This window comes from Mesoplodon mirus, assembly GCF_964341445.2.
Source record: "Mesoplodon mirus genome assembly, chromosome: 8".
Lineage (NCBI taxonomy): Eukaryota > Metazoa > Chordata > Mammalia > Artiodactyla > Ziphiidae > Mesoplodon > Mesoplodon mirus.
In genome coordinates this window covers 353,114-376,000 of record NC_138984.1, presented here as the reverse complement: position 1 = coordinate 376,000, position 22,887 = coordinate 353,114, and the positions used below count along the sequence as shown (strand labels likewise).

Below are 22,887 nucleotides of genomic sequence, written 5' to 3'. Positions count from 1 at the left end.
GGGAGCGGTGGACGGGGTCCTGCACTGGCCGCGCCCAGTCCTCAGGTGTCAGGGGCGGGATGGCTCCTACTGCAGCCCTGCTGCCTGGCTTCCCTAAGGCTTGACGCTGGGACGAGGTGAGGGCGACCCAGAGGAGGAGGGGAAGAGAGATGGGGAGGCCATGAGAAGGGCTGGTGGCCCCGGGCCCGGGGGTTGTGAGCTTGAGTTCACCAAAGGGAGAGCTCGATGGGGAGGGGTCCCGGAGGATTGGGCCCCCCTTGTGGGGGAGCCTGTTGAGAGGTAAGCGCACTGACGTCGCGTGCAGGGCGGGGGTTGGGCAACGCAGACCCAGGCTCCAACCCTCGAGGATGCCCTTCCCTGTGAGGCCATGCGCTTTTCTATGCCTTTACCGCTCAGAGCTACCAGCGGGCCTTTGTGTGCCTGGCTCAGGGTGGCACTGTCTGTACAGATGTGTCACTTGTGGCACGTGGGCTGGAGTGCCAGGCAGAGCCTGCTCTGCGGGGAGGATGAGGTGCAGGACCATGAGGGTGCCGGTGGAGGCAACAGCTTGGGGGTGGGGGGCACGGCACCCGAGGTTCTAGGAGCCAGTTACGGCCCCAGCTGCTGGCGGGAGGCTGCGCGTGACCCCGCGGTGCCGCGCGTGCCCTGGGCTGTGGGCCCCCCTTCGTCACGTGGTGAAACGGAGCCAAGGCCTGAGCTCCGTCTTCGGTGTGGTGGTTTGGGGCATCGCCGGGCATCCAAGCTGTGCACACAGGGCCACCCTTTCGCAGCCGCGGCCTCAGCGCACACCTGGCCCTTAGGGCTCTGGCCCAGCTTCCTAGAGCCCCTCGGCGTGGCCTCTTTCGAGGCTGCCTTGGTTCTGGCTGGGGGCGGGGGAATGCACCGCGCCCTGTGTCACACCCAGACCCCGAGTACCAGCCGAGCAGAGGGCCCCCTCCCCGTGCCAGCCTGAGTGAGTCCCATGTCTGTCCCAAAGGGGACGGTCACCTGTGTGGGATTTGCTCCTAGAGTTGGGGGCAGGGTCCCCTTCCTGCCAGGACACACAGGGCCGGAGCCAGGCGCCCGTGGAGGGTGGGGTGGCTGCGGTGTGAAGCGTCCCACCGGGGCAGCAGCGCCCGGGGCAGGGGTGGAGCCAAAGCGCACTGTGCAGGGTGAGATGGGGTGGGGAAGGGGTGAGGCAGAACGGGGCCAGGACGCGCCCCTGGAGGATGCTGGTGGGGGGAGGCCCCAGAGGCCGTGAGAAGGAGGCCGTCAGGACAGGGCGGCGAGCAGCCAGAGGAAGGAAGACAGCCTGGGGCCGCGGACCCCAGGGAAGAGTGCCTCAGGATGGGGTCCACAGCCCCGTGGGAGAGGCTCACCGCCAGGCCCGGTGGGTGAGGGTTCACGACGTGACCGCCCCCATGCATGGGGAGGCCGGTGGGACGGTGACCAGTCTATGCTCAGTTACACCAAGAACCTGCCTTGAGGGGAGTAAAGCACCAGACCTGAGAGGTGGCTCCGCGTCTGCACGTCGTGTGTTCGTATGCACATGTGCACGTGTTTGTAAGTGTTGCAGATACCTCTAAAGTTTGTATGGAAACACGAAAGACCCCAAATAACCAAAATAATCTTGAGAAAGAAGAACAAAGCTGGAGGTATCACTCCCTGATTTCAAACAACTACACAGCTACAGCCATCAAAACAGGAAGGAAGTGGCATAAAAACAGACACACAGATCAGTGGAACAGGACAGAGAGCCCAGAAGTGAACCCACACACTTGTGGGTGTGTGATAAGAGACAAGACTATACAGTGGAAAAGACAACCTCTTGAATAAACAGTGTTGGGAAACTGGACAGCCACACAAAAAAGAATCAAACTGGACCCCTTTTTCACACCATATACAAAAAATAAACTCAAAATGGATTAAAGACTTATATGTAAGGGGACTTCTCTTGTGGCACAGTGGGTAAGACTCCACGCTCCCAATGCAGGGGGCCCAGGTTCGATCCCTGGTCAGGGAACTAGATCCCACATGCGTGCCACAACTAAGAGTTCTCGAGCTGCAACTAAGGGGCCTGGCTGCCACAACTAAGACCCGGTGCAACCAAATAACTAATATAATAAATAAATATTTTTAAAAGATGACTTACATGTAAGACCTGAAACCATAAAACTCCTAGAAGAAAACAGGCAGTATATTCTTTGACGTGGATCTTAGCAATACAGTTGACCGTTGAACAACATATGCATGAACTGGGTGAGTCCCCTTATACACGGATTGTTTTCCGTAGTAGATGCTACATACTACATGGTCTTAGGTGGGTTGAATTCTCAGATGTAGAACCTCGGATACAGAGGGCTGGCTGTAACTTATGTGCAGAGGGTCGGTGCCCCTAACCCCCGAGTTGTTCAGGGTCAACTATATTTTTGTTTGGATCTGTCTCCTTAGGCAAGAGAAACAAAAGCAAAAATAAACAAATGGGACCTAATAAAACCAAAAACTTTTGCACAGCAAAGGAAACCATCAACACAACAAATGACCACCTACTGAATAGAAGATATTTGCAAATTATATGTCTGCAAAAATATACAAAGAACTCATACAACTCAACATGAAAAAGGCAAACAACTTGATTAAAAACTGGGCATAGGACCTGAAGAGACATGTTTCTAAAGAAGACAGACAGATGGCCGACAGACAGATGGCCGACAGACACATGAAAGTATGCTCAACCTCACTAATCATCAGGGAAGTGCACATCAGAACCACCATGAGACACTACCGCACACCTGTCAGCATGGCTGTCATCAAAAAGACAAGCAATAAGTCAGCAGACGAATGGGTAAAGAAGACGTGGTATGTATTGTACAATAGAACACTACTCAGCCATAAAAAAGACGGAAACTTTGCCATTTGCAGCAGCCTCTATGGACCTGGATGGAGGGCATTGTGCTAAGTGAAATAAGTCAGACAGAGAACGAGAAATACTGTATGATTTCACTTATGTGTGGAATCCAAAAATACAGCAAACTAGTGAATATAACAAAAAAGAAACAAACTTAGATATAGAGAACAAACTACTGGTTACTCATGGGGAGAGGGAAGCAGGGAGGGGTGAGATAGGGGTAGGGGATTAAGAGGTACAGACTACGAAGTGTAAAATAGCTAAGCCACAAGGATGTACTATACACATAGGGAATATAGCCAATATTTTATAATAACTATAAATGGAGTATATAACCTTTAAAAATTGTGAATCATTATATTGCACACCTATAGCTTATATAACATTGTACATCAACTGTACTTCAATAGAAGAAAAAGACGAGGGGACTTCCCTAGTGGTCCAGAGGTCCATGCTCCCAATGCAGGGGTCCCAGGTTCAATCCCTGGTCGGGGAACTAGATCCACATGCCACAACTAAGAGCCCGCATGCCGCAGCAAAGATCCTGCGTTGCTGCAACTAAGACCCAGAGCAGCCAAAATAAATAAATAATAAATAAATAAATAAATATTTTTTTAAAAAAGACAAGAAATAAGTGTTGGCAAGGATGTGGAGAAAAGGGAACCCTCGTGCACTGTTGGTGGGAATGAAAATTGCTGCAGCCACTATGGAAAATGGTATGGAGATTCCTCCAAAATTAAAAATAGATGCAATACTCTGTAATGGCCTATATGGGAAAAGAATCGAAAAAAGAGTGGATATATTAGATTCACTTTGCTGTACACCTGAAACTAACACAACATTGTAAATCAACTCGACTCCAATTAAAAAAATTGTTTTTAATAAATAAAAATTAAAAATAGAGCTACCATATGATCCAGCAATTCCACTCCTGGGTATTTACCCAAAGAAAAGAGAAACACTAACTCGAAAAGATATATGCACCCCAGTGTTCATAGCAGCATAATTTACAATAGCCTAGACACAGAAGCAGTGCCCATCAATAAATGAATGGGTAAAGAAGATGTGGTGGATATACAATGGAATCATCATCTTGTTGAAGATGATTTATTAAAATGCAAGTTAACAGATGTCTATATCAACTTCAGAGAACAGACATTTTAGTCAAAGAATGGAAATCACAAGAATGGCATAACACAAACTGTGTGTTATTCCTTAAAGATCCAAAAACTCAGGCGTTCAGAAGTAAGAAAAAAGAGTTGTTAATGGAAAATCCCACATGGAGTGTTTGGGACTTACCTGAGCATCATGCCTTGGAGCTGCTCGGAGCGATGTGGGCCGCGTGTGAGGCGTCAATAAAACCAATTTTTTGGTGATTATATTTTTATTCATTTTGATAATTTCTTTCTTTCTTTTTTTTTTTTTTTTTTGCGGTACGTGGGCCTCTCACTGCTGTGGCCTCTCCCGTTGCGGAGCACAGGCTCCAGACGCGCAGGCTCAGCGGCCATGGCTCACGGGCCCAGCCACTCCGCGGCATGTGGGATCTTCCCGGACCGGGGCATGAACCCGTGTCCCTGGCATCGGCAGGCGGACTCTCAACCACTGCGCCACCACGGAAGCCCGATAATTTCATTTTTATAAAAGTATATTCTAATGGTTAGAATTGTACTTTTTGAAAATAGTTTTTTAAAGTTTTGAAATGGGTTTAATGAGATACTAGAGTTATCTGTGGTATTTCCTTTATTTACTATTTGTCTCTGCACGTAATGTTTGCACGTTACTTTGTATTAAGATAAAATTATAGACTTCCGGGTAAGATGGCGGAAGAGTAAGACGCGGAGATCACCTTCCTCCCCACGGATACACCAGAGATACAGCTACACGTGGAACAACTCCTACAGAACACCTACTGAACGCTGGCAGAAGACCCCAGACTTCCCAAAAGGCAAGAAACCCCCCACATACCTGGGTAGGGCAAAGCGGAGAGATCCCCACACAGAGGATCAGTGCCGAGCGGCACTCACCAGCCCGAGAGGCTTGTCTGCTCGCCCACCGGGGCGCGCAGCGCTGGAAGCTGAGGCTCGGGCTTCGGTCAGAGCGCAGGGAGAGGACTGGGGCTGGCGGCGAGAACTCAGCCTGAAGGGGGCTAATGTGCCACAGCTAGCCGGGAGGGAGTCCAGGAAAACTCTGGAGCTTCCGAAGAGGCAAGAGACTTTTTCTTCCCTCTTGGTTTCCTGGTGCGCGAGGAGAGGGGATTAAGAGTGCTGCTTAAAGGGGCTCCACAGACGGGCGCGAGTCGCGACTGAAAGCGCGGAGCCCAGTGACGGGCGTGGGACACTGGGGCTGCTGCTGCCGCGGCCAAGAAGCCTGTGTGCGAGCGCAGGTCACTGTCCACACCGCCCTTCCGGGAGCCTGTGCAGCCCGCCACTGCCGGGGTCCCGGGATCCAGGGGCGGCTTCCCTGGGAGAACGCACGGCGCGCCTCGGGCTGGTGCAACGTCACGCCGAACTCTGCCGCTGCAGGCTCGCCCCGCACTCCGTGCCCCTCCCTCCCGCCCGGCCTGAGTGAGCCAGAGTCCCCGAAGAGGCTGCTCCTTTAACCCTGTCCTGTCTGAGCGAAGAACAGACGCCCTCCGGCGACCTACACGCAGAGGCGGGGCCAAATCCAAAGCTGAGACCCAGGAGCTGTGAGAACAAAGAAGAGAAAGGGAAACCTCTCCCAGCAGCCTCAGAAGCAGCGGATTAAAGCTCCACAATCAACTTGATGTACCCTGCATCTGTGGAATACATGAATAGACAACACATCATCCCAAATTGAGGAGCCCGGAGTCAGTGCTGTGCCTCTGAGGTGGGAGAGCCAACTTCAGGACACTGGTCCACAAGAGACCTCCCAGCTCCACATAATATCAAACGGCAAAAATCTTCCAGAGATCTCCATCTCAACACCAGCACCCAGCTTCACTCAACGACCAGCAAGCTACAGTGCTGGACACCCTATGCCAAACAACTAGCAAGACAGGAACACAACGCCACCCATTAGCAGAGAGGTGGCCTAAACTCATAAAAAGTCCGCAGACACCCCAAAACACACCACCAAACGTGGACCTGCCCACCAGAAAGACAAGATCCAGCCTCATCCACCAGAACACAGGCACTAGTCCCCTCCACCAGGAAGCCTACACAACCCACTAAACCAACCTTAGCCACTGGGGACAGACACCAAAAACAACGGGAACTACGAACCTGCAGCTTGCAAAAAGGAGACCCCAAACACAGTAACATAAGCAAAATGAGAAGACAGAAAAACACACAGCAGGAGAAGGAGCAAGATAAAAACCCACCAGATCTAACAAATGAAGAGGTAATAGGAAGTCTACCTGAAAAAGAATTCAGAATAATGATGGTAAAGATGATCCAAGATTCTATTTCCCAGATCCAAAATCTTGGAAATAGAATAGACAAAATGCAAGAAACAGTTAACAAGGACCTAGAAGAACTAAAGATGAATCAAGCATCGATTAAAAACACAATACATGAAATAAAAAATACTCTAGATGGGATCAATAGCAGAATAACTGAGGCAGAAGAACGGATAAGTGAGGTGGAAGATAAAATAGTGGAAATAACTGCTGCAGAGCAAAATAAAGACAAAAGAATGAAAAGAACAGAGGACAGTCTCAGAGACCTCTGGGACAACATTAAACGCACCAACATTCGAATTATAGGGGTTCCAGAAGAAGAAGAGAAAAAGAAAGGGACTGAGAAAATATTTGAAGAGATTATAGTTGAAAACTTCCCTAATATGGGAAAGGAAATAGTTAATCAAGTCCAGGAGGCACAGAGAGTCCCATACAGAATAAATCCAAGGAGAAATATGCCAAGACACATATTAATCAAACTGTCAAAAATTAAACACAAAGAAATCATATTAAAAGCAGCAAGGCAAAAACAACAAATAACACACAAGGGAATCCCCATCAGGATAACAGCTGATCTCTCAGCAGAAACTCTACAAGCCAGAAGGGAGTGGCAGGACATAATTAAAGTGATGAAGGAGAAAAACCTGCAACCAAGATTACCCAGCAAGGATCTCATTCAGATTTGATGGAGAAATTAAAACGTTTACAGACAAGCAAAAGCTGAGAGAGTTCAGCACCACCAAACCAGCTTTACAACAAATGCTAAAGGAACTTCTCTAGGCAAGAAACACAACAGAAGTAAAAGACCTACAATAACGAACCCAAAACAATTAAGAAAATGGGAACAGGAACATACATATCAATAATTACCTTAAATGTAAATGGACTAAATGCTCCCACCAAAAGATACAGACTGGCTGAATGGATACAAAAACAAGACCCATATATATGCTGTCTACAAGAGACCCACTTCAGACCTAGAGACACATACAGACTGAAAGTAAGGGGATGGAAAAAGATATTCCATGCAAATGGAAACCAAAAGAAAGCTGGAGTAGCAATTCTCATATCAGACAAAATAGACTTTAAAATAAAGACTACCATAAGAGACAAAGAAGGACACTACATAATGATCAAGGGATCGATCCAAGAAGAAGATATAACAATTGTAAATATTTATGCACCCAACATAGGAGCACCTCAATACATAAGGCAAATACTAACATCCATAAAAGGAGAAATCGACAGTAACACACTCATAGTAGGGGACTTTAACACCCCACTTTCACCAATGGACAGATCATCCAAAATGAAAATCAATAAGGAAACACAAGCTTTAAATGATACATTAAACAAGATGGACTTAATTGATATTTATAGGACATTCCATCCAAAAACAACAGAATACACATTTTTCTCAAGTGCTCATGGAACATTCTCCAGGATAGATCATATCTTGGGTCACAAATCAAGCCTTGGTAAATTTAAGAAAATTGAAATTGTATCAAGTATCTTTTCCGACCACAATGCTATGAGACTAGATATCAATTACAGGAAAAGATCTGTAAAAAATACAAACACATGGAGGCTAAACAATACACTACTTAATAACGAAGTGATCACTAAAGAAATCAAAGAGGAAATTAAAAAATACCTAGAAACAAATGACAATGGAGACACGACAACCCAAAACCTATGGGATGCAGCAAAAGCAGTTCTAAGAGGGAAGTTTATAGCAATACAATCCCACCTTAAGAAACAGGAAACATCTCGAATAAACAACCTAACCTTGCACCTAAAACAATTAGAGAAAGAAGAACAAAAACATCCCAAAGTTAGCAGAAGGAAAGAAATCATAAAAATCAGATCAGAAATAAATGAAAAAGAAATGAAGGAAACGATAGCAAAGATCAATAAAACTAAAAGCTGGTTCTTTGAGAAGATAAACAAAATTGATAAACCATTAGCCAGACTCATCAAGAAAAAAAGGGAGAAGACTCAAATCAATAGAATTAGAAATGAAAAAGGAGAAGTAACAACTGACACTGCAGAAATACAAAAGATCATGAGAGATTACTATAAGCAACTCTATGCCAATAAAATGGACAACCTGGAAGAAATGGACAAATTCTTAGAAATGCACAACCTGCCAAGACTGAATCAGGAAGAAATAGAAAATATGAACAGACCAATCACAAGCACTGAAATTGAAACTGTGATTAAAAATCTTCCAACAAACAAAAGCCCAGGACCAGATGGCTTCACAGGCGAATTCTATCAAGCATTTAGAGAAGAGCTAACACCTATCCTTCTGAAACTCTTCCAAAATATAGTAGAGGGAGGAACACTCCCAAACTCATTCTACGAGGCCACCATCACCTTGATACCAAAACCAGACAAGGATGTCACAAAGAAAGAAAACTACAGGCCAATATCACTGATAAACATAGATGCAAAAATCCTCAACAAAATACTAGCAAACAGAATCTAACAGCACATTAAAAGGATCATACACCATGATCAAGTGGGGTTTATTCCAGGAATGCAAGGATTCTTCAATATACGCAAATCAATCAACTTGATACACCATATTAACAAATTGAAGGAGAAAAACCATATGATCATCTCAATAGATGCAGAGAAAGCTTTCGACAAAATTCAACACCCATTTATGATAAAAACCCTGCAGAAAGTAGGCATAGAGGGAACTTTCCTCAACATAATAAAGGCCATATATGACAAACCCACAGCCAGCATCGTCCTCAATGGTGAAAAACTGAAACCATTTCCACTAAGATCAGGAACAAGACAAGGTTGCCCACTCTCACCACTCTTATTCAACCTAGTTTTGGAAGTTTTAGCCACAGCAATCAGAGAAGAAAAGGAAATAAAAGGAATCCAAATTGGAAAAGAAGAAGTAAAGCTGTCACTGTTTGCAGATGACATGATACTATACATAGAGAATCCTAAAGATGCTACCAGAAAACTACTAGAGTTAATCAATGAATTTGGTAAAGTTGCAGGATACAAAATTAATGCACAGAAATCTCTGGCATTCCTATATACTAATGATGAAAAATCTGAAAGTGAAATCAAGGAAACACTCCCATTTACCATTGCAACAAAAAGAATAAAATATCTAGGAATAAACCTACCTAAGGAGACAAAAGACCTGTATGCAGAAAATTATAAGACACTGATGAAAGAAATTAAAGATGATACAAATAGATGGAGAGATGTACCATGTTCTTGGATTGGAAGAATCAACATTGTGAAAATGACTCTACTACCCAAAGCAATCTACAGATTCAATGCAATCCCTATCAAATTACCACTGGCATTTTTCACAGAACTAGAACAAAAAATTTCACAATTTGTTTGGAAACACAAAAGACCCCGAATAGCCAAAGCAATCTTGAGAACGAAAAATGGAGCTGGAGGAATCAGGCTCCCTGACTTCAGACTATACTACAAAGCTACAGTAATCAAGACAGTATGGTACTGGCACAAAAACAGAAAGATAGATCAATGGAACAGGATAGAAAGCCCAGAGTTAAACCCACGGACATATGGTCACCTTATCTTTGATAAAGGAGGCAGGAATGTACAGTGGAGAAAGGACAGTCTCTTCAATAAGTGGTGCTGGGAAAACTGGATAGGGACATGTAAAAGTATGAGATTAGATCACTCCCTAACACCATACACAAAAATAAGCTCAAAATGGATTAAAGACCTAAATGTAAGGCCAGACACTATCAAACTCTTAGAGGAAAACATAGGCAGAACACTCTGACATAAATCACAGCAAGATCCTTTTTGACCCACCTCCTAGAGAAATGGAAATAAAGACAAAAATAAACACATGGGACCTAATGAAACTTAAAAGCTTTTGCACAGCAAAGGAAACCATAAACAAGACCAAAAGACAACCCTCAGAATGGGAGAAAATATTTGCAAATGAAGCAATTGACAAAGGATTAATCTCCAAAATTTATAAGCAGCTCATGCAGCTCAATAACAAAAAAACAAACAACCCAATCCAAAAATGGGCAGAAGACCTAAATAGACATTTCTCCACAGAAGATATACAGACTGCCAACAAACACATGAAAGGATGCTCAACATCTTTACTCATTAGAGAAATGCAACTCAAAACTACAATGAGAGATCATCTCACACCAGTCAGAATGGCCATCATCAAAAAATCTAGAAACAATAAATGCTGGAGAGGGTGTGGGAAAAAGGGAACACTCTTGCACTGCTGGTGGGAATGTGAATTGGCACAGCCACTATGGAGAACGGTATGGAGGTTCCTTAAAAAACTACAAATAGAACTACCATATGACCCAGGAATCCCACTACTAGGCATATACCCTGAGAAAACCATAATTCAAAAAGAGACATGTACCAAAATGTTCATAGCAGCCCTATTTACAATAGCCCGGAGCTGGAAACAACCTAAGTGTCCATCATCGGATGAATGGATAAAGAAGATGTGGCACATATATACAATGGAATATTACTCAGCCATAAAAAGAAATGAAATTGAGCTATTTGTAATGAGGTGGATAGACCTAGAGTCTGTCATACAGAGTGAAGTAAGTCAGAAAGAGAAAGACAAATACTGTATGCTAACACATATATATGGAATTTAAGAAAAAAAAATGTCAAGAACATAGGGGTAAGACAGGAATAAAGACACAGACCTACTAGAGAATGGACTTGAGGATATGGGGAGGGGGAAGGGTAAGCTGTGACAAAGTGAAAGAGTGGCATGGACATATATACACTACCAAACGTAAGGTAGATTGCTAGTGGGAAGCAGCCGCATAGCACAGGGAGATCAGCTCGGTGCTTTGTGACCGCCTGGAGGGGTGGGATAGGGAGGGTGGAAGGGAGACACAAAAGGGAGGGGATATGGAAACATATGTATATGTATAACTGATTAAATTTGTTATAAGGCAAAAAAAAAAAAAAAGATAAAATTATAAGGCTAAACATCTAATGAGTGCAAAGAAAACATTCGACCCACTAGGAAATGGATTACAGAATAGAAGCAAGCGGACAGTTTCCGTGGCCTGTGTGCAGTGTTTTGTTTGATGTGCGTACATAAACATACAGTGAGTGACCGACCCTCTGAAGAACAGAGCCTCCTTTGTTGGTTTGTTTCTGTGGTCTCTTTTCCTTGTCGCTTCTGTCCTGTGTTTCGGCTCTTTCAGGAGTGCTGTGATCATGCTGTCTTTTATTACAGGGGCCAGACGCCTGCCGAGTCGGATTTCCAGGTGCTGGAAATTGCCCGGAAGCTGGAAATGTACGGCATCAGGTTTCACACGGCCTCTGACAGGGAGGGGGCCAAGATCAACCTGGCCGTTTCCCACATGGGCGTCCTCGTCTTCCAGGTAGGAGGGCGGCTATGCTGTGGCTTCATGGGATTGTTTTACGTTTGCTGGGAAGTCTCTGTTGCTGAATCCGTCTTAGACTTGGAGGAAGAGCTTTGCGGACCCTCTGATCCGACCTCTCACCCGTTAGAGAAGTTGTCTTCTTGTCCTGGACTCACTGTCACGGGGACCACGGCCCCCGGGGCGCTCAGTCACATCCCACTGTCCTTCTAACGTTGACAGAAGGTCACCCCCGTGGAACCTCAAGCCCGGGCTCTGGCTGCCCTGTGGGGCGGCGTCCACCCCCACGGGGAGGCTGCTGCCCTGTGGGGTCTCCGCCACGGGTCCCAGTCACTGTTTAAAGCACAAGACAGAACAGCCTGGGGACCCTCCGAGGGCAGTGCTCGGGTTCCCGGGGATGTGTGCGGTAGCAGCGTTCGGATGGGTGAGTGTTACATAAAGGGCCACTGAGTTGTGTTTGTGGTGAATGTCCATGTGCCGGGCCGTGGGGTGTGACGCGCCTGGAAACAGCTGCCAGGGCGCCGGCCTGCAGCTCGGGAGCCCTCGCCTCGCCAGATGCTCCCGTCTCCCCTCCAGGAGCTGCCTGCTCCCGGCCCGTGAAGTCGGGCGCCTCTGATGGAACGTGGTGCCCGGGGTTGGCGGTGGCGCTCTTGGCGCCCGGCTGGCTTTGCGGCTCTTCCCTCTGTGGCCCGTCTTCGCTGCCGGCGCCTGAAACGGCTGATCTGATCCAGGCCTCCCTGATCAAGGACACTTTGTTTCTTCTGCTTTTCCTTTCTCTTTCTCAACTTAGCAAGCAAATTTCAATTTCCCATCAGAAAAAAATTTAATTTTGCGTTTAGAATGTCAGTTCTGTTACATTCCACCTAAAATCCAGGCCCTTTGAGTGGTGTCCAGGGTCTCCTACACCTGCTCCCTTTGATGGCGGTTCCTACCTGGCACAGAGGGGAAAATCACATCCCTCACAGTCAAGCTGTTGTCATTTCTCCAGAAAAGGACAAATAGTTTATGACCAGAAGAAACTGTAAAAGCATGAGGTTAGAGACTTGAAATGGAAGGCGGCAGATTGAATTCATCTCCACTCCCTCAAAATCCCCACCGGCATGACAGTGAAGGAATTTTTTTTAACTTTACATCAGTAAGAACAAAGAATGGAAAAGGAAACCACAGAAAGCGAGGACTATCAGCAGAGTCTGGGAAGTAGGGAAGCAGCCCCTGACGGCCTAGGGAGGAGCCTGGGATCCCCAGGGGGGCGGGGAGGCCGGCGGGGCCGGGGCAGACAGCTACAGCACGCCCCGCCCCACCAGGACGAGGCGCCTCCCTCCCCTCGGAAGGTGGAGATGAGGTGCCTCATGAGCGGGGTTCTAACGTCGGGGGCCCCGCTGCAGCCCTGGGAGCTGCCAGCCAGCGCTTCAGAGCCTCCTTTTGTAAAGACTTTGATCAGGAAACACTTTCAAGCGTCCCAAAAAGCTGTGAGAATGAGAATAGCACACAGAGACCCCACGCACCTGTCCCCCAGGTTCAGCTGTCACCATTTGCACCTCCCGCTGGCATGTGTTCTCATCCCTGCAGCACAGACGCACGCCCAGACGCACACAGTCTTTTCTGAAGCCTTGGGGAGTAAGCTGCACACGTCAGGGCCTTTGCCCCAAGAACCTCAGTGTGTGTTTCCCAAGAGCAGAGTATATTCCCTGTCGTGACCATAGTCAGTCACCGCTGAGGCCATGGGCTCTTAACACCTGGCACACGGTTCCATCCCCAATCCTGTCAGCTGGCCAGTGGTCTCCCTGCAGGACAGGACCCCATCTAGGACCAGGCCGTCACGCTGGAGTCGCCTTTAATCTGGAACATTCTTTTTTTGTGTGTGAAGACGGTGTTGAAGAATACAGCCCCTTTGTAATAGAAAGTTCCTCGTCTGCGTTTGTCGGCTGTTTTCCTGTGATTAGATTCAGGTGACGTGTTCCCAGCTGGACCACTGCCCAGGTGACATGTGTCCCCCTCGGGGGTCACACCCGAGATGCCACCTGGCCTCCCTGGCGATGCGAACCTTGATCCCTGTGTTTTCTGGCTCTTCTACTGCATAGTTACTGGTTTTCCTCTTTCAACTAATAAGCGGTCCATGGAGAGGCGCTTTAAGACACAGATGTTCTGTCCCTTGTCAGATGTCCCTTAGACTAGCATCCCCTGGTGATGCTCCCTGGCCAGTGTTTACCAGGATGGTCACTAACTCAGGCACACCCAGAGCCTCGCTGTTAAGCACAGACAGTGACCAAGGGTCGCCAGAAGTTTGAGGAAAGCCTTTCTTCAAAGGAAGATGGTATTTGAGGGACAGGTGCCGAATTTGTGGGAAGAAGAGACTCAGAAGAAACAGAAACTGTGCCGGGGGTGGAAGAAATGGAAAGCACGGCTCCTCAGAGAGGATATACTGTTGTTCATCTGTCAGATCGGCAGAACAGGAAAATCGCTTTACCCTGCATCACGTTCGTGAGGAACAGGAACACAGCTTTAGCACGAGTGTAAACTTTTTCTCTTGTGATTTTTTATTCTGGCCTTGTTTATAATAGTAAAATATTGGTAATTAATTATTAGGAGGCTGGTTAAATAAATGGTGGTGCATCCATATTATGGGATAATTGGACAACTGTCCCAAGGTTGCATGCGCTGTGTCCTGATACGTGAAACATTCTTTGAGATGTATTGTTAAATGGAGAAGATGTTCAAAACTGTGTGTGGAATTTGCTACCGCTTATGGGGAAAAGAGGGGAACTTATACACACACACACTCTATTTATTCCCTACAAAATAAACTGGTGTTGGCTGCCCCTAGGATGGTTACTATAGCCTGCAGGCTTTTAGAAGTGGGGAGAGGGGCCTGTTCATTCTGGACTCAGTTTTGGTACCTTAAGAATTTGAACCTTGTTAGTATTTTACTGTGTTATGTTTTCTTTCTTTTTTTTAATTTAAAAATCCTTTAATTGCTAACAGTGTTAACCATCATCTGAGCCTTCAGACAGTCATAATCTTTTTTCAACAGTAACATCAAAGATCATTGATCACAGATACCATAACACATATAATAATGAAAAAGTTGGAAATATTGTGAGAGTTACCAAAATGTGACACAGAGACACGAAGTGAGCAAATGCTATTGGAAAAACAACGCCCATAGACTTGCTCAGTGCAGGGTTGCCACAGACCTTCAATTTGTGTGAATTACGTTTTCTAAAAAGCCTCACAGAAATAAGGGAAAAGTTTGCATCTCTGAAACGAGAGCAGGGCAGTTACAGAGAACAAGAGTGACGCACGTTGGCGGAACGAGAATGTTTGGAAGATGCAGTTGAGGAAATATCCACAGAACAGAATAAAAGATAAAGGGTGGGCTTCCCTGGTGGCGCAGTGGTTGGGAATCTGCCTGCCGATGCAGGGGACACGGGTTCGTGCCCCGGTCCGGGAAGATCCCACATGCCGCGGAGTGGCTGGGCCCGTGAGCCATGGCCGCTGAGCCTGCGCGTCCAGAGCCTGTGCTCTGCAACGGGAGAGGCCACAACAGTGAGAGGCCCGCATACCACAAAAAAAAAAAAAAAAAAAAAAAAAAAAAAGATAAAGGGTGAAAGTTGGGAGAGAAGAGTAAAGAAAATTCCAGCACCATCCAGGAGGTCCAGCATCCCAGAATTCTAGAGGCAGGAACCAAAAAGCAGTGGAGGAATTGTTAAAGAAATTACACGAGAAAAAGCTTCCAGAACTCAAGGCACAAAGTTCCAGGTTGAAGGTGCCTGCAGGTTCCCAGTGTGATGGCAGCAGGACTCGTCAGCGTGAGCTGCCAGAGGTGGGGGCAGTTGGAGTGCTGCCGGGCTGGTAGCAGCAGGACTGGAAGCTGGAGACGGAGGTTCTACACGTGAAAGAAGACCATTTCCAGCCCGGAATTCTTTGCCCTGTACAACGTGACTCCTGTGCAAAGAGAAAATGAAAGCGTTTTCAGATACGCAGGTTTTCAGAAATTCAGTTCCTGCACAGCCTTTTTGAAGGCTGACACTGGAGGAGAGAGAAACTCGGATGAGAGTTGAGGAAACAGGGTGACTCAGGTTGGAGAAGGCAGAGGGGCGGGCTGTGCTCAGATGGGGAGAACGTTCGTCAGCATAAGCACGGGGGCGCCCTCCAAGAAAGGGCTGATCAGGGGAGCTCCCCGGCGTCCGGTGGTTAGGACTCGGTGCTTTTGCTGCCAGGGCCCGGGGTCCAGTCCCTGGTTGGGGAACTGAGATCCTGCAAGCCGGGAGGTGTGGCCTGTGAAGGAGCAGGGAGAAGAACTGAGCGATGGCTTCATGGCTTAGACCATATCGAGGAGTTTTAAAGGTCTGCGGGGAAGGTTTGGGCTGAATTAGCGCTGGGTACCTAGAAATTAAGCAAATGAAAAGAGGCAGTTAGTGACTCAAGGAAAAACAAAAGCAAAGGAGCAGACTTCCCTGGTGGCGCAGGGGTTAAGAATCCACCTGCCAATGCAGGGGACACGGGTTCGAGCCCTGGTCCGGGAAGATCCCACATGCCGCAGAGCAGCTAAGCCCGTGCACCGCACCTACTGAGCTTGCGCTCTAGAGCCCGTGAGCCACAACTACTGAGCCCACGTGCCACAACTGCTGAAGCCCGTGCACCACAACAAAAGAAGCCACTGCAATGAGAAGCCCATGCACCGCAATGAAGGGTAGCCCCTGCTCGCCACAACTAGAGAAAGCCCGCGTGCAGCAACAAAGACCCAAAGCAGCCAAAATTAATTATTTAATTTTAAAAAGCAAAGGAGCAAAGTATAGTTATAATTCAGGTTGGCTCAACTTGCAAGCAATACTTAAGTGATCAGTAATATAAATACCGAATTTTAAATTTACCAAAAATGGAGGGAGTGTGGGGAGGGGTGGAGGTCCAGGAGATGAGATCTCGGAGCAGGGTACAGTAGCAGCCTTGAATGAGCTGTGTGGACATGCAGATGCAGGTCCGGAAGGCAGTTCTGTCCGGGGGAGCAGGCCTGAGGGTGGCCCGGAGAGCCCTGAGTCTCTGGGTTCTGTTTCACGTCTTATTTGGCATTTAGAGCTGAGCCCTGGAGTTTTTTGATAAAATCCAAAATGAGAGCAGTGGCTCTGAGTGTTGCACTGCTCGGTGAGGGTCAGGGTTGCCCAGGGCAGAGTGAGGGCAGGCATCCGTGGATTCTTTGTTTCCACTTTTGATTTATGACTCGGTTAAAGCACTGGGATATGGTGATTTTTTATTTTGACCCAAAGGGAAAATGGGAAGGCAAGCTTGCAGCCGGGAACAGTGTGTCTGTCGCTCTTCTCTGTGTCTTCCTGGGGAGGACAGGCCCTTCCCTGCCCCTCCTGTGCCCACCTGCTTTCCTAAGCCTTTGCCCTAGGCACCTACCATCTAGAGGCGAGAGCTGGCGGTGGGCGTTTTCTTTTCTTTTGTTGATGTTTTATCCTTTGGTGGTTTTGTTTGCTTTTTTGAGAACACAGTTGAAAACCCTCGAATATTTTACTTTGAGTAGCAGTTGAAGTGACTTCGTGTCTGGACAGTGTTGGGAGCTGGGATACTCGGGTCTCATCTAGACCCTGTCATTTGTGTCTTGGCCTCAAGGACACTTCTTAACTCAGGAATTTTAAAAACTGGATATAATTCACACATAACGTAAAGTTCACCATTTAATAGTATAATTCAGTTGTTTTTAGTATATTCACAGAATTGTGTCACCGTCACCACTAACTCCAGAACGCTTAAATCCCAGCCTCACCCCATACACTGTAGCAGTCACTGCCCGCCCCTGACAACCACTAATCTGCTTTCTGTCTCTGCTGATTTCCTTGTTCTGGACACTCCTGTAAATGGTCTTTGTGCCTGACAGCTTTCCCGTCTCAGAGTTTGTCCGTGTCGTGCATGTTTCAGTGCCTCTTTCCTCTTTAATTGCTTAAGTTGTTGTGGGTTTTTCTGTTGTTGTTTGTTTGTTTGTTTTAGTATCTCTGAAGGGAAAACATTCTTCACCTTGCCACCCCCCATCTTGAATTTGTAGAAAAGAGTAAATGGTCATGAGAGTCAAGAATAGAAAAGAAAATGCCAGAAAAGTGTTTCAGTACATTTAACATTTTAATTCTGGAAACGTTTCAAGGTTATAGAAAGGATATGACAACAGTAGAAGGTGCTCCTTCCCCAGAGACGGCATCCAGCTTCCACCAGTTGCCCCAGTCTCGTTGGCTTCAGAAGATCCCCTCTAAGGTCAAGCGCTCTGCCCAGTCAGGATCCCGCTCTGGCCTCTTCAGTCTGGAACTCTCTTCCTTCTCTCCTTGATTCTCCCGACCTTGATGCTTTGGAAGGTTCGAGGCCAGTCCTTCTGTAACATGGGCCTCCCAGCACGTGCTGACGATCAGACCCTAGTTAAGCTTCTTGGGCGGGTGAATCCCAGAAGCGAGAGTGTGCCTGGTCCAGCCGTGAGGTGGCCCCCGGTGCCTGTCTGTCCCACTGCCGGTGGTGCCAGTATCCATCACTTGGTTGGAAGGCGTTTGACAGGCTTCTTTGCTGCAAAGTGACTTTTTATCCTTTGTAATTAGTAAGCATTTTATGGAGAGATACTTGAAGACTGTAAACTTCCCTGATGGTTGCCAAAAGGCAGCTTTTTAAATTCCATTCTTCATGATCCTAGAAGGAAGCGTTTTCTCCTCGTTTGTTTATTGTCTTTACGTCACTGTGGACTCATGGGTTTGCATTATAATCGTACTATCACTCAAGTTATAATTCGGGTTATAATCTGATACTTGATCTGTTGTCATTATTTGTTTTGATCTTTAAATTGGCCCACATCAGGGAGTCCCTTCAGGCGGCTCCTGTGCCCTTTTCTTTTTTGTTAGATTTTTTTGATGTAGACCATTTTTAAAGTCTTTATTGAATTTGTTACAATATTGCTTCTGTTTTATGCTTTGGTCTTTTGGCTGCGAGGCATGTGGGATCTTAGCTCCCCAACCAGAGATCGAACCCGCACCCCCTGCATTGGAAAGTGCAGTCCTAACCACTGGACCACCAGGGAAGGAAGTCCCTCCTGTGTCCTTTTGACATTTCCCGTCATTTTTTGAGCACTTGTTTACTTTCTTACACAATAAGATGGTACAGGTTCCTTTGTTCTTTGCCTGCCCCACCCTGGAAGAGCAAAGGGCCCTGGTCTCCTTAGTGGACAAAATTGTTTAGAAGCTGAGGTCCTTGCCCAGTGTGCCCACTCTGGAGAGTCGGGGGTTCAGCCTTGGGTCCGGGTCCCATCCGGCACCCCTGGGATCCCTCCATCCTTCCCTCTTCCCTTCAGTGAGAAACCCAGCTCCGCTCCAGACCCGCTCCGCCACCACCAGGCCCCTCCCAGCCGCCGTCCTCGCAGTAGGGGGGCTTCAAAAATGTTCACTGTTAACACTGAAAAAAAGAGGTTGTAATAAAGCTTTATCAAAGAAATAAAGTTTTCTTCCTAAAACAGAGAGATTAGTATGTTTAGTATTGACATTTTAATTCAGTCATTCCGAACATAAAATATCAGGGGCTCGCTGTGCTTTCTGGCAAGGATGTGACTTAAACCTTCTCCGTTTCATGAGAAATCATGTGCGTGCGTCTAGGTTACAGATGTGTTCCTCAACGAACGTCTGTCTCCTGAATTTCAGAGCAGCACCAAGATCAACACTTTCAACTGGTCCAGGCTCCGAAAGCTCAGCTTCAAGAGGAAAAGGTTTCTTATCAAACTCCACCCAGAGGTCCATGTAAGTATTATTTTGAAAACTTTTTAAATTATAAGAGAATTTACCCTGCTAGCATACTGAGTTTTTAATTACTTCTTTTAAAAATTTATTTATTTAATTTTGGCTGCGTTGGGTCTTTGTTGCTGCACGTGGGCTTTCTCTAGTTGCGGCGAGCAGGGGCTACTCTTAAGTTGCGGTGCACGGGCTTCTTATTGAGGTGGCTTCTCTTGTTGCAGAGCACGGGCTCTAGGGCACGCAGGCTTAGTAGTTGTGGCTCGCAGGCCTTAGAGCGCAGGCTCAGTAGTTGTGGTGCACGGGCTTCATTGCTCTGCAGCACGTGGGATCTTCCCAGACCAGGGCTCGAACCCGTGTCCCCTGCACTGGCAGGAGGATTCTTAACCACTGCACCACCAGGGAAGTCCCTTTAATTACTTTATATATCGTTTCAGCATAACTCACATAAGAATTTAAGGACAGGATTCAGGACTAGGGATGGGCTTAGGGGTGACCTGCCCAGCACTTCTCACCTAGGGGGCATATCGGCATCCCCGGGGGCGGCCCCACCCCGAGACTCAGCTCTGGGGTTGGCCTGAGAGAGTGCACGTGCGACAAACTCCCGGGGCTGCTGAGAACTGTTGGTCTATTACAGCCAGTCCTTCTTTGGGTAATAAAGCTGAAATACAGAGTGTTTAGCTGTGATCTGAAGAAGCTCCACAGCAAATCAGTGTTGGAGCTTCTGTCCAGAATGAAGAGAGGGGCGTTCCCAATATTCTCGTGTGTCTTTGATTCAGAAATTGACCCTTTAGTAGCTCTAATTGAAGTAGACTTGATTTTCAGAAAATAAATGTTCCTTTCTTTTGAGATTGTGAGTCAGTAAGGTAATAATTAAATATAAATTTACTGAAATTAGTAAAAAGGGGAAAAAGTAAATGTCTGTACAGTCTGATAGTTGGAAAAATCCAGTACGTCAGACTATTCAAAGATGTCCACGTTGTTACATGTCTACTGTACAAAGGAAGTTAGGAAATAAAATGTAGGTTAGCTGAGCCGCTGTGGGATTGAAGCTTAGGAGGCTGTCAGCTTAGACACACTCCAGGAGATCAGAGCTTTGGGCCAATCTGGAGGAGAGGCTTCACCTAAGCTTTTCAAAGGCACTTGATTAGCTTTTGTCAAACCCCAGGGTCATGTGCGACGTATAAGTGTGTTTGGTAGAAAGTATGAACAGATAGCTTAATTGTTTTTTACTCAGATATTTATTCTGTGGATGAGAGAGAAGTATAAGGAATGCCAAAAACATGTACAAAATACAAGTAAAAGGCTGCTTTTTTTTTCTCTAAGTAAAAAAAAAAAAAGTTTCTGGCAATTATTCTGAAAGGACAGGGAAAGAAGAGAATTACTGCTTTATATTCCAAAGCAACTCTTCTTTGGAATAGCATGATATTTCAAAGTTCCAGACTGTGTCTCTATCTCTGCACCTGGCAAGGTTATGTTTTATATCCCTAAGCCTTAGATTTTTAAGATTAAACATAGGAGTCAAAGTATTATACTCTTTCTGGAAAGTAATTTGGTAATAATATATCATAAGGTTCAAAAATGTGCATTGTTTCTGAGCTCAATATACCATTTCTAGGAATTTATCCTAAGGAATAGCCATTAGAGACAACGCAGTAGTTTCTTCATGGTGATGTTTGTGAGCCTGAAAACCTTGTGTGTCCTGGGCATCTGAAACATCCCAGAAAAACCCCCAGGAGAATGATTGGGTGATAATAGATAAATGCGTCAGCCAGCCTGGAAAGATGCCTTAGTTTCCTAAGTGGGAAAAGGTTACAGAGATAAACTTCAGAATGTTAGCAGTCGTGTAATTGTAGATGACCACATTTTCCTGATGTTTCTACAATGAATATATACCTTGTGTTTTTCTTCTCTTAAATGTAAATGGAACCAGAAGTCTTTGTATACAACTTTGAGGGAGAAAACGTCCTAATCTTTAACTTTGGAGTAGGCTTTTGCCTTCCTAAATTTTATTCTTGATATAGTAACTTGAACCTTTGTCTTTTGTTCCCAGGGGCCTTACCAGGACACCCTGGAATTCGTGCTGGGGAGTAGGGACGCGTGTAAGAACTTCTGGAAGACGTGTGTAGAGTATCACACCTTTTTCAGACTTTCTGATCAGCCGAAGCCCAGAGCTAGAGCCATCCTCTTCAGCAGAGGTTCCTCCTTCAGATACAGGTGGGGCAGCTGTGCCAGGCAGGTCTTGGCCTTGTCTGTGGGACTGAGAACCCGAACAGCCTCAGCCAAGAAGAAGGTGGTGTGAATGTTCCAGAGAACTACACACAGACTGCAGCTATTGTAAAACTGGAGAAAGCATATCAAATAAAATAGTGGGAAAAATAGGCTTCATAAAAACTGTTTAGAAAACTGGTTATGCTTGTTGCAAAGTATAATTTTTAAATGTATGTGTAAACTTACGAGAGAGGATGGGCAAGTCTTACTTTTCCTTTGCTTTTGTGAAAAATTAATGCTGTGAATTACTGTTTATTCTTTTCTTTAAAATCTGATTTTTTTTCACAGTGGAAGAACTCAGAAGCAACTAGTGGATTATGTCAAAGATGGTGGGATGAAGAGGATTCCATATGAAAGGTAAATTTTCTCATCTTCATGATGAAAAGTGTGGGCTTTTAAAATTAACGTTTTAAATACTTTAACCTGTATTTGAATAAAAATCACTTCAAATATGTAAACTTGTATTTTGGCACTTGAGTTCTGTTTCTTTTATTTATTTTAATGGTAATAGGTTTGTATTTTACAGTTATTTACAGTTATTGTGTAAAGATACAGATAATGCTTGTTGGTTCTAGTCTGTATCGCTTAGCTTAGATGTAATGTTTTTACATAGCATGGTAAACTTTGAATCTGAAAATTCATGTTGTTTCTTTGCACGTGGAACTTTTCCTTCAGTGTGAAGGGGATAATTTCACCTCTTCTGAACGTGTATTTTTTGTTTGAATGCTTGTTTTCTTTTATCCTGCCGTTTCTAGTTAGGTGCCTCGTAGCATGTTAACAGAGGCTTGGCCACATTTTTATGCGAGTCCTTCTCGCGGCAAAGCATGTGCTGCTTTAGAAACAGGGGTCAGGCGAGGAGGGCTGGGGGCTCACAGCCTGTTCTCTGTTTGCAGAAAGCACAGCAAGACCCGGATGTCTCTCCGCGCCCTAAATGCCAACTTGCCAAGGCAGGTCAGTCCTTCTGCGTAAAACGTACACGGTATAATCACCTGTCCTCTTTGGGGAAATAATCTGGCAATGTTGTAACAAGAGTCCTAAAATTAGCTTTGTCATTTGTGTGGAAATTCCAATCCTGGGACCCTGTTGGCAGAAAGGAGTCCTGAGTGAAGAGAAAGCTCTGTGCATTGAGATGTGTGACAGTGTTGTTTGTCATTCGAGAAA

The 22,887-nt window shown here is 46.0% G+C and overlaps 1 protein-coding gene across 1 annotated transcript in view; it reads left to right on the top strand.

The window, feature by feature from the left end:
* FARP2 (FERM, ARH/RhoGEF and pleckstrin domain protein 2) overlaps positions 1 to 22,887 on the top strand; it is a 95,682-nt gene that overhangs the window by 42,438 nt on the left and 30,357 nt on the right. Inside the window, exons 18-22 of the mRNA XM_082631310.1 lie at positions 11,557 to 11,704; positions 19,369 to 19,464; positions 21,509 to 21,672; positions 22,015 to 22,083; positions 22,620 to 22,677. Of these exons, the coding sequence (XP_082487436.1) occupies positions 11,557 to 11,704; positions 19,369 to 19,464; positions 21,509 to 21,672; positions 22,015 to 22,083; positions 22,620 to 22,677 (535 nt within the window). The remainder of the gene's footprint in view (positions 1 to 11,556; positions 11,705 to 19,368; positions 19,465 to 21,508; positions 21,673 to 22,014; positions 22,084 to 22,619; positions 22,678 to 22,887) is intronic.